At 47.7% G+C, this 16,214-nt stretch overlaps 1 protein-coding gene across 3 annotated transcripts in view; it reads right to left on the minus strand.

Annotated features, from left to right (window-relative positions):
- The window catches only part of arhgef2 (Rho/Rac guanine nucleotide exchange factor 2), a 107,766-nt gene that overhangs the window by 61,119 nt on the left and 30,433 nt on the right, over positions 1-16,214 (minus strand). Inside the window, exons 1-5 of one of the 3 annotated variants that reach the window (XM_031890302.1) lie at positions 11,884-11,971; positions 8,392-8,487; positions 6,925-7,218; positions 6,002-6,149; positions 3,682-3,793 (exon numbers count right to left, since the gene is read on the minus strand). In XM_031890302.1, the coding sequence (XP_031746162.1) occupies positions 3,682-3,793; positions 6,002-6,149; positions 6,925-7,193 (529 nt within the window). In that variant the 5' untranslated portion in view covers positions 7,194-7,218; positions 8,392-8,487; positions 11,884-11,971. Of the gene's footprint in view, positions 1-3,681; positions 3,794-6,001; positions 6,150-6,924; positions 7,219-8,391; positions 8,488-11,883; positions 11,976-16,214 lie in introns of those variants that run through there. The other 2 variants (XM_031890301.1, XM_031890300.1) reach the window with 2 other exon arrangements.

Here is a 16,214-nt window from a genome sequence, read left to right on the forward strand (position 1 = left end):
TTTATTGGGCTGGGGGGGCTGTTTGTGCCTCTGGGTACTGGGAATGCCAGGGGGGCTGTAAGGTGCCACAGACAGTCACTATTTATTGGGCTGGGGGGGCTGTTTGTGCCTCTGGGTACTGGGAATGCCAGGGGGCTGTAAGGTGCCACAGACAGTCACTATTTATTGGGCTGGGGGGGGGCTGTTTGAGGCTCTGGGTACTGGGAATGCCAGGGGGGCTGTAAGGTGCCACAGACAGTCACTATTTATTGGGCTGAGGGGGCTGTTTGTGCCTCTGGGTACTGGGAATGCCAGGGGGCTGTAAGGTGCCACAGACAGTCACTATTTATTGGGCTGGGGGGCTGTTTGTGCCTCTGGGTACTGGGAATGCCAGGGGGGCTGTAAGGTGCCACAGACAGTCACTATTTATTGGGCTGGGGGGGCTGTTTGTGCCTCTGGGTACTGGAATGCCAGGGGGGCTGTAAGGTGCCACAGACAGTCACTATTTATTGGGCTGGGGGGGGCTGTTTGTGCCTCTGGGTACTGGGAATGCCAGGGGGGCTGTAAGGTGCCACAGACAGTCACTATTTATTGGGCTGGGGGGGGGCTGTTTGTGCCTCTGGGTACTGGGAATGCCAGGGGGGCTGTAAGGTGCCACAGACAGTCACTATTTATTGGGCTGGGGGGGGCTGTTTGTGCCTCTGGGTACTGGGAATGCCGGGGGGCTGTAAGGTGCCACAGTCACTATTTATTGGGCTGGGGGGGCTGTTTGTGCCTCTGGGTACTGGGAATGCCGGGGGGCTGTAAGGTGCCACAGACAGTCACTATTTATTGGGCTGGGGGGGGCTGTTTGAGGCTCTGGGTACTGGGAATGCCAGGGGGGCTGTAAGGTGCCACAGACAGTCACTATTTATTGGCTGGGGGGCTGTTTGTGCCTCTGGGTACTGGGAATGCCGGGGGGGCTGTAAGGTGCCACAGACAGTCACTATTTATTGGGCTGGGGGGGCTGTTTGTGCCTCTGGGTACTGGGAATGCCAGGGGGCTGTAAGGTGCCACAGACAGTCACTATTTATTGGGCTGGGGGGGGCTGTTTGTGCCTCTGGGTACTGGGAATGCCGGGGGGGCTGTAAGGTGCCACAGACAGTCACTATTTATTGGGCTGGGGGGGGCTGTTTGAGGCTCTGGTACTGGGAATGCCAGGGGGCTGTAAGGTGCCACAGACACTCACTATTTATTGGGCTGGGGGGGGCTGTTTGTGCCTCTGGGTACTGGGAATGCCAGGGGGGCTGTAAGGTGCCACAGACAGTCACTATTTATTGGGCTGGGGGGGGGCTGTTTGTGCCTCTGGGTACTGGGAATGCCAGGGGGGCTGTAAGGTGCCACAGACACTCACTATTTATTGGGCTGGGGGGGGCTGTTTGTGCCTCTGGGTACTGGGAATGCTAGGGGGGCTGTAAGGTGCCACAGACAGTCACTATTTATTGGGCTGGGGGGGGGGCTGTTTGTGCCTCTGGGTACTGGGAATGCCAGGGGGGCTGTAAGGTGCCACAGACAGTCACTATTTATTGGGCTGGGGGGGGGGCTGTTTGAGGCTCTGGGTACTGGGAATGCTGGAGAGTAAGTATATTTTTGGGTGGGATGATCCCATTGCTTGCCACCGAGGCTAACAATCAGTTCACGTAGGGGGCGGCATATAAGATTTATCAACTGCCACAGCCCATAAGGCCCTTGGTTGATGCATTTTACAGCCGGCTCCCTTATCAGATTAGCGAGCCCATTGTACTGGGCACTTAAAGAGGCCAACAGGCTGCGACCAGTGCAAAGCAGCTGCAGTAAGTGGAGTGGTGGGTACACGGCTGAGCAGACAAGGAATGGCAGTTATGCCGTAGAAGTGGCTGTTTGTGTTGATAAGTACACACAGCTGGGAGAGGAGTTCCCTGCCTGCGATACACACAGTGTGGGAAAGGTCGGCACTGACTCTCACGACACACACACATACCTTCCCTTTGTTATACATTAGCCTGGGATTGTATGCCTGTAGCCAAGGGTACGGCTGCTACTCACATGGGCCTTTCCTCTGAGCTTGGCACTCCCCCTAGTGGCCACTGTGGTGCAGCACCTGAAAAAGGGCATCACTGCCTACTCTGCAATACATAGTGACTAATGTACCCCCTATTGTAACATATAGGGATATTATAAGGCACAGAGGGGTTCCATGGCCATATAAAGGTTATTTGTGGCTTCTGTATATTATATAGTGAATAAAGTGCCCCCTATTGTAACATATAGGGATATTATAAGGCACAGAGGGGTTCCATGGCCATATAAAGGTTATTTGTGGCTCCTGTATATTATATAGTGAATAAAGTACCCCCTATTGTAACATATAGGGATATTATAAGGCACAGAGGGGTTCCTTATAATATATAGTGAATAAAGTGCCCCCTATTGTAACATATAGGGATATTATAAGGCACAGAGGGGTTCCATGGCCATATAAAGGTTATTTGTGGCTCCTGTATATTATATAGTGAATAAAGTACCCCCTATTGTAACATATAGGGATATTATAAGGCACAGAGGGGTTCCTTATAATATATAGTGAATAAAGTGCCCCCTATTGTAACATATAGGGATATTATAAGGCACAGAGGGGTTCTATGGCCATATAAAGGGTATTTGTGGCTCCTGTATATTATATAGTGAATAAAGTACCCCCTATTGTAACATATAGGGATATTATAAGGCACAGAGGGGTTCCATGGCCATATAAAGGGTATTTGTGGCTCCTGTATATTATATAGTGAATAAAGTACCCCCTATTGTAACATATAGGGATATTATAAGCCCCCGAGGAGTTCCTTATAATATATAGTGAATAAAGTACCCCCTATTGTAACATATAGGGATATTATAAGGCACAGAGGGGTTCCTTATAATATATAGTGAATAAAGTGCCCCCTATTGTAACATATAGGGATATTATAAGGCACAGAGGGGTTCCATGGCCATATAAAGGTTATTTGTGGCTCCTGTATATTATATAGAGAATAAAGTACCCCCTCTTGTAACATATAGGGATATTATAAGTCACAGAGGGGTTCCATGGCCATATAAAGGTTATTTTTGGCTCCTGTATATTATATAGTGAATAAAGTACCCCCTATTGTAACATATAGGGATATTATAAGGCACAGAGGGGTTCCTTATAATATATAGTGAATAAAGTGCCCCCTATTGTAACATATAGGGATATTATGAGTCCCCAAGGAGTTCCTTATAATATATAGTAAATAAAGTACCCCCTATTGTAACATATAGGGATATTATAAGGCACAGAGGGGTTCCATGGCGATATGAAGGTTATTTGTGGCTCCTGTATATTATATAGTGAATAAAGTACCCCCTCTTGTAACATATAGGGATATTATAAGGCACAGAGGGGTTCCATGGCCATATAAAAGCATGAGGCTGAATGCGAGGTGACTTTTAATATCTTTTTTTTATATTTTATTTATTGTAATATACAAGTTTCAGTGAGTCATGTGAAAGAAATTACATCACTAAGCTCCAATTATAACTGATGATCACTAAGCACTGTTTATAAGGATATAATTTACAGTCTGGTCCCATAGGGAAATGACCAAACTGTATATTATGTGAATCTTCAGGATATAAATGTATGTTGCTATAGTTACTCACCGTCGGGGTAGCAGAAGGGGCGGTCGATGCCGGACATAGAGACAGATTTGGAGAGGGGGTTGTACAGATATTGCTGGGAAAAGAGGTAGGCCTGCAGCTTCTTGGCGTGTTCCTAAAAATGAAGTTACCACAACGTGAAACAAGCGTCAGTCCCTAAGGCAGGTTCCATACTGTATGCAAAGCCATTATACCACTAGAGTGTAAGCTCCTTGGGACAGGGCCTCCCATTATACCACTAGAGTGTAAGCTTCTTGGGGCAGGGTCTCCCATTATACCACTAGAGTGTAAGCTTCTTGGGGCAGGGTCTCCCATTATACCACTAGAGTGTAAGCTTCTTGGGGCAGGGTCTCCCATTATACCACTAGAGTGTAAGCTCCTTGGGGCAGGGTCTCCCATTATACCACTAGAGTGTAAGCTCCTTGGGGCAGGGCCTCCCATTATACCACTAGAGTGTAAGCTCCTTGGGGCAGGGTCTCCCATTATACCACTAGAGTGTAAGCTTCTTGGGGCAGGGTCTCCCATTATACCACTAGAGTGTAAGCTCCTTGGGGCAGGGTCTCCCATTATACCACTAGAGTGTAAGCTCCTTGGGACAGGGCCTCCCATTATACCACTAGAGTGTAAGCTCCTTGGGGCAGGGTCTCCCATTATACCACTAGAGTGTAAGCTCCTTGGGGCAGGGTCTCCCATGATACCACTAAAGTGTAAGCTCCTTGGGGCAGGGCCTCCCATTATACCACTAGAGTGTAAGCTCCTTGGGGCAGGGCCTCCCATTATACCACTAGAGTGTAAGCTCCTTGGGACAGGGTCTCCCATTATACCACTAGAGTGTAAGCTTCTTGGGACAGGGTCTCCCATTATACCACTAGAGTGTAAGCTCCTTGGGACAGGGTCTCCCATTATACCACTAGAGTGTAAGCTCCTTGGGACAGGGTCTCCCATTATACCACTAGAGTGTAAGCTCCTTAGGGAAGAGTTTACCCATAGAGATCTGAGTAGTTTAATATATCCTTAGTGTTTGGATATAAAATATATATTTGTTCATTTAACAACTGAATTTCTTGCATAACCCTCGTCTATTACATAATCCCGTGTATGTAACGATTCTGTTGCTAAGCACATACAGGTTCAGTGATCTACCGACAGCCTGTTATACTTGAGTTCCTTCAGGTTTAAACAGAGAACATTCTAGAAAGGGATCCTTAATTCTAGATACACCGAGACCCTGCCCTGCAGAGCTAACATCTAAATGGGCTGCAATAGGCTTTCATAATTCCCACTGCTTAAAGCTGGGGGACCCCCTATGTGCTACAGTGTTTCTATATATCTGTAACCTTGTTATGGGCTAAGGGGGCCCAGCCTGAAGGCCAGTTAGGGGGGGATTTGGGGTGCTTATTTGTGCCCTGGGTACCCCTGGAACTATAGCAGGGTGACTGTTACCCCAATGTTTCTATATATCTGTAACCTTGTTATGGGCTAAGGGGGCCCAGCCTGAAGGCCAGTTAGGGGGGGATTTGGGGTGAGTGCTTATTTGTGCCTGGGTACCCCTGGAACTATAGCAGGGTGACTGTTACCCCAATGTTTCTATATATCTGTAACCTTGTTATGGGCTAAGGGGGCCCAGCCTGAAGGCCAGTTAGGGGGGATTTGGGGTGAGTGCTTATTTGTGCCCTGGGTACCCCTGGAACTATAGCGGGGTGACTGTTACCCCAATGTTTCTATATATCTGTAACCTTGTTATGGGCTAAGGGGACCCAGCCTGAAGGCCAGTTAGGGGGGATTTGGGGTGAATGCTTATTTGTGCCCTGGGTACCCCTGGAACTATAGCGGGGTGATTGTTACCCCAATGTTTCTATATATCTGTAACCTTGTTATGGGCTAAGGGGGCCCAGCCTGAAGGCCAGTTAGGGGGGATTTGGGGTGAGTGCTTATTTGTGCCCTGGGTACCCCTGGAACTATAGCGGGGTGACTGTTACCCCAATGTTTCTATATATCTGTAACCTTGTTATGGGCTAAGGGGGCCCAGCCTGAAGGCCAGTTAGGGGGGGATTTGGGGTGAATGCTTATTTGTGCCCTGGGTACCCCTGGAACTATAGCGGGGTGACTGTTACCCCAATGTTTCTATATATCTGTAACCTTGTTATGGGCTAAGGGGACCAAGCCTGAAGGCCAGTTAGGGGGGGGATTTGGGGTGAGTGCTTATTTGTGCCCTGGGTACCCCTGGAACTATAGCAGGGTGACTGTTCCCCCAATGTTTCTAATAAGTCTAAAAGCTACAGATGTAGAAGAAGCACAGAATGTTACTATTAGGATCCCTCACCTCCTGCGTGACTTCCTGATCCTCCCCTCGAGTAGAAAGCCAGGACTCCAGCTCATCCGTGCTGCTGATGATCGGAGTGCGACGGGGGTCCCTCCTGTTCCCCATATTCCCTTCTATCTCCTCAGGGTCCAGACCCTTTAAACTCTGGCTGCAAAAAAGTGAGAAACAGGAGCAGCTGAGCACAGTTGTATCATGGCCGAGGCTTTAGGGTGCAGCGGGTACCGGGCAGTTACTGGGCGCAGATACCAAGCTCAGTGACTGGAGTTGGCTGATAGTGGGAATAACAGTGACCGTATACGTTCGGTGCTGTTGAGTAACAGTTTCACTACCAATGAAATGTCACAGACACAGACACTGAATATATCCAACAATGAGACAAAAAGTCACCCAGACATATTGTCATTTTCTTTCAGCGTCAGTGTCTCAGTAGCTGAGAAACCACCAGCTTCCTCTCTGGAGGAACAGAATGACAGTTATAGACAGAGCCTCTACCTAAAGAGCCAGCACCCCCATTGCTAATACCCCGCACCCCGAGCCACAAGGCTGACGTACCGGCCTAGGTACCGGGTGTGCAGATCGGTGGCCGACGCAGACAAGCCCCGGCGCTGGAGACGACAGCCGCCTTCCATTGCTGTTTCCTGCAGCGATTGCAGAAGTGGCTGAAGCGAGAAGCACACGGAAGAAACGACTGTCTGCGTGTTACGTCAGGGGGCTCATAACCCTGCCTGTTATTTCCTACATGCTAGCACCCCACTATGGGTGTCATAGGTCCCACCATAACTGGGGGAAAGATAATTTATAGGGTTCATATTGACTTTACATTTCTAGAATAGTCAATATATTAGCACTGGCCCAGGGTACTCGCTAGGTTCCAACTACTCCAAAGCGCCGTAACTATACTGTCCCTTTATACAGGGATGTACCTGAGATCCTCATAGTCTGCCTCCATCTCCTGCATTCGCTTGCCTGGCTCCCAGCTGTGCCGGCGGAATGCATCTATCGTGTGCATGGATGACCGAAGGCGGCAGGATCTGCGCAGCGGCACCGCAATGAACCCATCCAGCTCCTCATTGTGCAAGTCCTCCTCGCTGGGCATCCGTGGGTCCAAGGCAGAGAGGCAGCGCTGTTTGGGAACCCTCGCCATGAAGGGTCCTGCTTCCCCACCAGTCACAAACACTTCTGCATCATTCATTCTGGGGCCCTTAAGAACATCCAAGCTGTGGCATAAAAACAAAAACCATTGGTAAGGAAACCAATCTATATTTTGGGAAGATTTGTACCCATGAAAGCGAGATCCCTAATGCGAGGGAGATAAAGGAGAGACCTGTGAGGGTTGGGGGTCTCTGTGCCCATGAAGGAGAGACCTGTGAGGGTTGGGGGGCTCTGTGCCCATGAAGGAGAGACCTGTGAGGGTTGGGGGGCTCTGTGCCCATGGAGGAGAGACCTGTGAGGGTTGGGGGGCTCTGTGCCCATGGAGGAGAGACCTGTGAGGGTTGGGGGGCTCTGTGCCCATGAAGGAGAGAGCTGTGAGGGTTGGGGAGCTCTGTGCCCATGAAGGAGAGAGCTGTGAGGGTTGGGGGTCTCTGTGCCCATGAAGGAGAGACCTGTGAGGGTTGGGGGGCTCTGTGCCCATGAAGGAGAGACCTGTGAGGGTTGGGGGGCTCTGTGCCCATGAAGGAGAGACCTGTGAGGGTTGGGGGGCTCTGTGCCCATGAAGGAGAGACCTGTGAGGGTTGGGGGGCTCTGTGCCCATGAAGGAGAGACCTGTGAGGGTTGGGGGGCTCTGTGCCCATGAAGGAGAGAGCTGTGAGGGTTGGGGGGCTCTGTGCCCATGAAGGAGAGAGCTGTGAGGGTTGGGGGGCTCTGTGCCCATGAAGGAGGGAGCTGTGAGGGTTGGGGGGCTCTGTGCCCATGAAGGAGAGAGCTGTGAAGGTTGGGGGGCTCTGTGCCCATGAAGGAGAGAGCTGTGAGGGTTGGGGGGCTCTGTGCCCATGAAGGAGAGACCTGTGAGGGTTGGGGGGCTCTGTGCCCATGAAGGAGAGACCTGTGAGGGTTGGGGGGCTCTGTGCCCATGAAGGAGAGAGCTGTGAGGGTTGGGGGGCTCTGTGCCCATGAAGGAGAGAGCTGTGAGGGTTGGGGGGCTCTGTGCCCATGAAGGAGAGACCTGTGAGGGTTGGGGGGCTCTGTGCCCATGAAGGAGAGACCTGTGAGGGTTGGGGGGCTCTGTGCCCATGAAGGAGAGACCTCCTGAAGGCAACTTCATGCAACTTTGGAAAACCAAAGTAGGCCTTTCTACTGGCGATTCCCTTTACTGCAGGTAGAAAGGGTTTTGGGGAGATTAGTTACCCGCCTTATGTTAAGAAGAATTGAATTCAGCTCCGGATACTCACCTACCTACCAGCAGGGTGTGGGATTAGGAGCTGCATTGCCCAATAGGAAGACACTCTGATTCAACCCTCTTCTACCGTTTGTCTCATTCCCTTTACCTGCAAACAGAAGAGGAAGACTCAGTATAACTTAGTAGTAAAGGGGAGGTTTAACTGTAGGTTAAATTTTTAGAATAGCACTCTCTATATCATACTAAAAGTTCATTTAAAAGTGAAGCTATCTGGTTGCTGGGGTCTTGTTTACCTTAGCAACCAGGCAGTGATTTGAATGAGAGGCTGGTATATGAATAGGAGAGGGGCTGAATAGAAAGATAAGGAATAAAAAGTAACAATAACAATAAAACCGGAGCCTCACAGAGCAATAGTGGTTGCCGGGTTCAGTGACCCCCATTTGACAGCTGGAAAGATATAGAAGAGGAAGGCAAATCATTCATAAAATATAACACATAATTTAGACCAATTGCAAAGTTGCCAGGAATAAGGCATTCTTTAACCTACTAAAAGTTAACTTAAACAGGGTTGGACTGGAGTGGGGGGGGGGTGCAGGGCGCACTGGGGGGTGCTGACCCAGGGGTCCCCGGGCACCCTAAGAGGCTCCCGCTGTAGCCCCCTAACCCCATGAAGGGGTCCCCGCACCCCCCAAGAGGCCCCTACTGTGGCCCCCTAACCCCATGAAGGGGTCCCCGCACCCCCCAAGAGGCCCCTACTGTGGCCCCCTAACCCCATGAAGGGGTCCCCGCCACCCTCCCAACCCCCTTCCCTGAGCAAGGGTAAGTTAAACTTACTTTCAGCGCATCAGGGTTGTTTCCGACCACCCCTTTATAATATAAGTAATAAAAAGAATCAGAGGGCGGATATACTGGGGTTCAATGAAGCTCATACCCCCATCTTTGTGAGGGGTTTCTCCAGGTTCTATGATCCCCAGGCTGTGTGCAACAGGATAATTGGATTGTAAGCTCCACTGGGGCAGGTAATTACAGGGTATCCTGATGGAGGGGCTGGTTGAAGATACACGTGGATAAGGGACTGGTTTCCAGTCTCCGGCCTGTAACCCAAGCCAGTGAGTGACGTCAGGGAGCCACTGTCCCTGGGAGACACCTAGTGAAGCGTGACACAACAGATTACAGGAGAATAAAGGAGCCGGGGGCTCAGCAGTGGGGCCTACAGGCAGCCATCATTAACCTGTGCAACCTCCGCCGGAGATTAACTGCCAATAATGACTGGTCGGGGGTGATTATTAACCCACAGGGACTGAGGGGGATGGGAGATCTGACATGGGAACCCTACTGTCCTAATAAATGAGTCATATTACAGGTACGGGACCTGTTATCCAGAATGCTTGGGACGTGGAGTTTGCCTTTATATGGTCCCAGAACCCCTCAGTGACAGGATATTATCCTTATCATTTACAGTAGGGGGTACATTATCCCTTATAATACATGAGTGATACTCAGAGTTCCCTGTATAACTCAGCCTGCAGCCTTGTGCCTTTATATGGGGGGCACAGAACCCCTCAGTGACTGCTAATATCCTTATCATTTACAGTAGGGGGTACATTATCCCTTATAATACATGAGTGATACTCAGAGTTCCCTGTATAACTCAGCCTGCAGCCTTGTGCCTTTATATGGGGGGCACAGAACCCCTCAGTGACTGCTAATATCCTTATCATTTACAGTAGGGGGTACATTATCCCTTATAATACATGAGTGATACTCAGAGTTCCCTGTATAACTCAGCCTGCAGCCTTGTGCCTTTATATGGGGGGCACAGAACCCCTCAGTGACTGCTAATATCCTTATCATTTACAGTAGGGGGTACATTATCCCTTATAATACATGAGTGATACTCAGAGTTCCCTGTATAACTCAGCCTGCAGCCTTGTGCCTTTATATGGGCACAGAACCCCTCAGTGACTGCTAATATCCTTATCATTTACAGTAGGGGGTACATTATCCCTTATAATACATGAGTGATACTCAGAGTTCCCTGTATAACTGCTAATATCCTTACAATACATACAAGAGAAGTTGATTTAGGCAGTAGAGGAATCATCCTGTGTGTGTGTGGGTGGGGGTGACATTACAGTACATAGAATACTGTGGGTTAAAGAGATATCTGCCCTTCCTCTGAACTTGTCGCTCTTTCATTATCAGTTTGGTGAATCAGATATTGTGGTTTATCCGTAATGTGAAATAAAACAAGGTTTCAGACGCGGCACAAAAGCAGGAGGGGTGTCTCTCCGGGGGCAAAGGATGAATGCATTTTACCCCAGTATTCTGCACTTATTGCCCCCGGCCTGCACATAATTACCACACTTTTAGCAAGTTCTGTATAAGGATCCGCCCCTAATTAGTGCATTAAAGCATTTTGTATCACTTATCTCTGTGTATCTTTCACTGTCAGTCACAAAAAGCCTGGTTGCTGGGGTCAGCAAACCCCTAGCAACCAGATAACAGTTTACATTTCAGGCTGGACACATGCAAAACAACAACAAAGGGGGGGGGGGGGGGTGGTTCACCTTTATGTTAACTTTTAGTATATTATAGAACGACCAATTCTTAGCAATTTTTCAATTGGTTTTCATTTGTAATTTCTTATAACTCTTTGCAGCTTTCAAATGGGGGTCACTGACCCCGGCAACCAAACCCTATTGCTCTGTGAGGCTCCAGTTTTATTGTTATTGTTACTTTTTATGAATTATCTTTCTATTCAGACACTCTTCCATTCCTATTATGTTTTCATTAAAAAAACCACTGCCTGGTTGCTGGGGTATTTGAGCCCTAGCAACCAGATACCTGCTGAAATTCCAACCTGGAACAAAAAGCAAAACAATTCGGAAAAACCACGGAAAATTAAAAATGAAGACCAATTGCAATTTATCTTAGAATTTCAAGCTCTACATCATTATAAGCTGGACAACCCCTTTATTGTTTAAATAGTGCACCACAAATAATGACGTTTTTCATTTGTTTTCTATGTTTCTGGTTCTGAAAATGAATTTCCTACATGAGTTTGGTAAGTCCAACCCACTACGTGGGGGGTAAATATCACTTTAATATAAAGCAGTGTGTGCCTGTGCCTTTCTGCACTGCTGATTGCGACTCCCACAGGCAGAACTGTAACTCTCTGCCAGCCAAGTCTCCATTGCACCCAATGCCTTACCTGCTTCTTATCGGATACATTATTTCAATAGTCAGAACCAGCAGTGCAGAAACTAGCAAGGGACAGGCTGAGTAAACAGCTACAATGTATCATTATTCTCATACAAATATGAGAATATTGCCTTTCCTTTCCTGCACTGCTGATTGCGACTCCCACAGGCAGAACTGTAACTCTCTGCCAGCCAATGCCTTACCTGGTTCTTATCGGCTACATTATTTCAGTAGTCAGAACCAGCAGGGACAGGCTGAGTAAACAGCTACAATGTATAAATGAAGTGCCCCCCCCGGCACGCACACAGACCCACTGCTACCCCCCTACTGCCCAACTTACACAGGTTACAGGAGGGCTGCTCTCCCTCTCGCCTTCAGCAATAGGATCCCTTACCTGGCAGGTTGCACACCTGGGACAATACACCTGAAAGCCCCGCCTCCAGGAGCCCAGCCCTTGCCTGGTTGGCTGCCAATACCAAAGCAGCAGCTGAGCTGAGCCAATGCGTGCCAAGCAGGAACTCCTCCTGTAAACTCATCCGACAGCGTTTCATTGGACGGTAGATTTAAAGGCCCCAGGCCTCATTCTCTAGGGACACGTGTGCCCTGACAGGATACGTGTGCAACACCGTCCCATTACACGGATTGATCACATCCATTTAGTATATTATTAATGAAACACAAGCAGAGGGGGAAGATACAGTACAGGAAAATAATGGATGACTACATGGTAATAGAGCAAAGGTTGGGATTACATCTTTATAGTTGGCAAAGGGAACATTTATAGGGCTGGGGAATCAATTCTTTATTGCACCAACTACTTCCTCCTGATCCGTATCAGTTGGTGCAATAAAGAATTGATTCCCCAGCCCTGTATAAATGTTCCCTTTGCCAACGATAAAGCAAATCGCCTTATTCCAGAGACTAAGGGGCCTATTTATTATGCTGAATTCGACAAAAATAAATGGAAAAAAAAACTTGCATCTATTAAAGGGGACGTTCACCTTTGAGTAAAGTTTTAGTAGGAAGTAGAGAGTAATATTCTGCAATTGGTCTTCATTTTGTATTATTTGGAGTTTTTTTTGTAATTATTTCAGTTTTTGTTCCAGTTTGGAATTTCAGCAGCCATTTGGTTGCTAGGGTCCAAAGTACCTTAGCAACCAGGCAGCAGTTTGAATGAATGACTGATATACGAATAGGACAGGATGTGGATAGAAAGATAAGGAATAAAAAGTAACAATAACAATAAAACTGGAGAGCCTCACAGGGCAATAGGGTTTGGCTGCCGGGGTCAGTGACCCCCATTTGAAAGCTGCAGGATTAGTATAAAAACTATAAAAAATAAATAATGAAGACCAATTGCAAAGTTGCTTGGGACTGGCCATTCTGTAATGTACAAAAGTTTGACAGCTGCAAAGAGTTAGAAGAAGGGTGCTGCGCCCCCCCCCCTCCGTGCAAAAGGCCTCAAGACAAAGGGGGCTGGCCCAAGTCATGAACAGAGGGGGGGGGGGGGGTTTTAAAGGGTTGTGGACCGGCCTACTAATCAAACAAACTTACAAACACACACAGGTAAACACAATGGCGGCCGGGCCGGAGAGCGCATTTTCCACATACCATGAGTCTATTTTTATCTATTTATTTCATGCCATAAATTGTATCTGTAGGGTAAGTACCTTATATTATACAATGGCCTATTCCTAGCAACTTTGCAATTGGTCTTCATTATTTATATTTTATAGTTTTCAAACTATTTGCCTTTCAAATGGGGGGGGGTCGCTGACCCCGGCAGCCAAACCCTATTGCTCTGTGAGGCTCCAGTTTTATTGTTACATTTTATTCCTTATCTTTCTATTCAGCCCCTCTCCTATTCATATACCCGCCTCTCAATCAAACCCCTGTGGTTGCTAAGGTCATTTGAGCCCTAGCAACAGGATAACTGACCCCAGCAGCCAAAACCTATTGCTCTGTGAGGCTCCAGTTTTATTGTTACTTTTTATTCCTTGTCTTTCTATTCAGCCCCTCTCCTATTCATATTCCCGCCTCTCAATCAAACCCCTGTGGTTGCTAAGGTCATTTGAGCCCTAGCAACAGGATAACTGACCCCGGCAGCCAAAACCTATTGCTCTGTGAGGCTCCAGTTTTATTGTTATTGTTACTTTTTATTCCTTATCTCTCTATTCAGCCCCTCCCCTATTCATATTCCAGCCTTTTCATTGAACCCACGGTCTGGTTTCTAAGGTAAACAAGACCCTAGAAACCGGAGAGCTACTGAAATTCCAAACTGGAGAGCTGCCGAACTAAAAGCTGAGAAACTACAAATAAAAAATGAAGACCAATTGCAAATTGTCTCAGAATATCAATGTCTAAATCATATTAACAGTTAATTTAAAGCTGAATCACCCCTTTAATAATAGCCTGGCCAGGAGGGTGGCAGAGTCAACAGAGCCGGGGAGATATCCTCGTGACCCCCCCGAGTCGGACCTGGCAGGAAAGTGGGAAACAAATATTAACCGTGGCACAGACCTGGCTGAACAAATATTAGCCGAGGCACTGGCCAAATCTTGTTCACATTTGAGTTAACTTTCAGTATGATGTAGAGAGTGACATCCCAATACAATTTGCAATTGGTCTTCATTTTCTATTACTTGTAGTTTTTTAGTTATTTCATTTTCAGTTCAGCAGCTATTTGGTTGCTAGGGTCCAAGTTACCTTAGCGGTGGTGTGGTGTGGATGAGAGACTGTGATACGAACAGGGAAGGAGGCTAAGAATAGAAAAGAAAGCGATAAAAAGTAACAATAACAATAAAACTGGAGCCTCACAGAGCAATAGTGGTTGCCGGGGTCAGTGACCCCCACTTGAAAGCTGGAATAGAAAGGAAAATAATTCAAAAACTATAACACATATATAATGAAGACCAATGGAAAAGTTGCTTGGAATAGGTCATTCTACGCTTTCAATGTATTTCTATTCGGTTTATATATCTATATATATATATATATACACAGATATCAGCGTGGCAGCAAATAATGACAGTAAGTGAGGATAAAGAGTTAGGGAGTCACAACTGGCGCAGGTAGGCATTTTGCTTTCTGAGGCCCATGTGTAGCGACTATGCAAGGCACTAGGTACCCGGTAGCCAACATGGCCACTCTCTGCCCTCGCTATGAGGCTGCACTGTAAAGGGCCCCAGGGGCAGGGTTGTTTATACAGGAGCAATTCCTCTCCTGTGTGTAATCTCTCGTCTGTCCTGAGTGCTCTCCAACTGGAATGTAAAGTGCCCGCTGTCTGGGACAATCATATACCCCTGTGTGTGTGCCCTCTGGCATAGATACCTCTGTGTGCCACCCTATGTGTACCCACTGCCCGCTAACAATAATACATATGTATAGCTACTGTGTATTCCTACTGTGTGCCCCCCTATGTGTACCCACTGCCCGCTAACACTAATACATATGTATAGCTACTGTGTATTCCTACTGTGTGCCCCCCTATGTGTACCCACTGCCCGCTAACACTAATACATATGTATAGCTACTGTGTATTCCTACTGTGTGCCCCCCTATGTGTACCCACTGCCCGCTAACACTAATACATATGTATAGCTACTGTGTATTCCTACTGTGTGCCCCCCTATGTGTACCCACTGCCCGCTAACACTAATACATATGTATAGCTACTGTGTATTCCTACTGTGTGCCCCCCTATGTGTACCCACTGCCGCTAACACTAATACATATGTATAGCTACTGTGTATTCCTACTGTGTGCCACCCTACGTGTACCCACTGCCCGCTAACACTAATACATATGTATAGCTACTGTGGATTCCTACTGTGTGCCCCCCTATGTGTACCCACTGCCCGCTAACACTAATACATATGTATAGCTACTGTGTATTCCTACTGTGTGCCCCCCTATGTGTACCCACTGCCCGCTAACACTAATACATATGTATAGCTACTGTGTATTCCTACTGTGTGCCACCCTATGTGTACCCACTGCCCGCTAACACTAATACATATGTATAGCTACTGTGTATTCCTACTGTGTGCCCCCCTACGTGTACCCACTGCCCGCTAACACTAATACATATGTATAGCTACTGTGTATTCCTACTGTGTGCCACCCTACGTGTACCCACTGCCCGCTAACACTAATACATATGTATAGCTACTGTGTATTCCTACTGTGTGCCCCCCTACGTGTACCCACTGCCCGCTAACACTAATACATATGTATAGCTACTGTGTATTCCTACTGTGTGCCCCCCTACGTGTACCACTGCCCGCTAACACTAATACATATGTATAGCTACTGTGTATTCCTACTGTGTGCCCCCTACGTGTACCCACTGCCCACTAACACTAATACATATGTATAGCTACTGTGTATTCCTACTGTGTGCCACCCTATGTGTACCCAATGCCCGCTAACACTAATACATATGTATAGCTACTGTGCATTCCTACTGTGTGCCCCCCTACGTGTACCCACTGCCCGCTAACACTAATACATATGTATAGCTACTGTGTATTCCTACTGTGTGCCCCCCTATGTGTACCCACTGCCCGCTTACACTAATACATATGTATAGCTACTGTGTATTCCTACTGTGTGCCCCCCTATGTGTACCCACTGCCCGCTAACACTAATACATATGTATAGCTACTGTGT

Source organism: Xenopus tropicalis, chromosome 8 (genome assembly GCF_000004195.4).
Source record: "Xenopus tropicalis strain Nigerian chromosome 8, UCB_Xtro_10.0, whole genome shotgun sequence".
NCBI lineage: Eukaryota > Metazoa > Chordata > Amphibia > Anura > Pipidae > Xenopus > Xenopus tropicalis.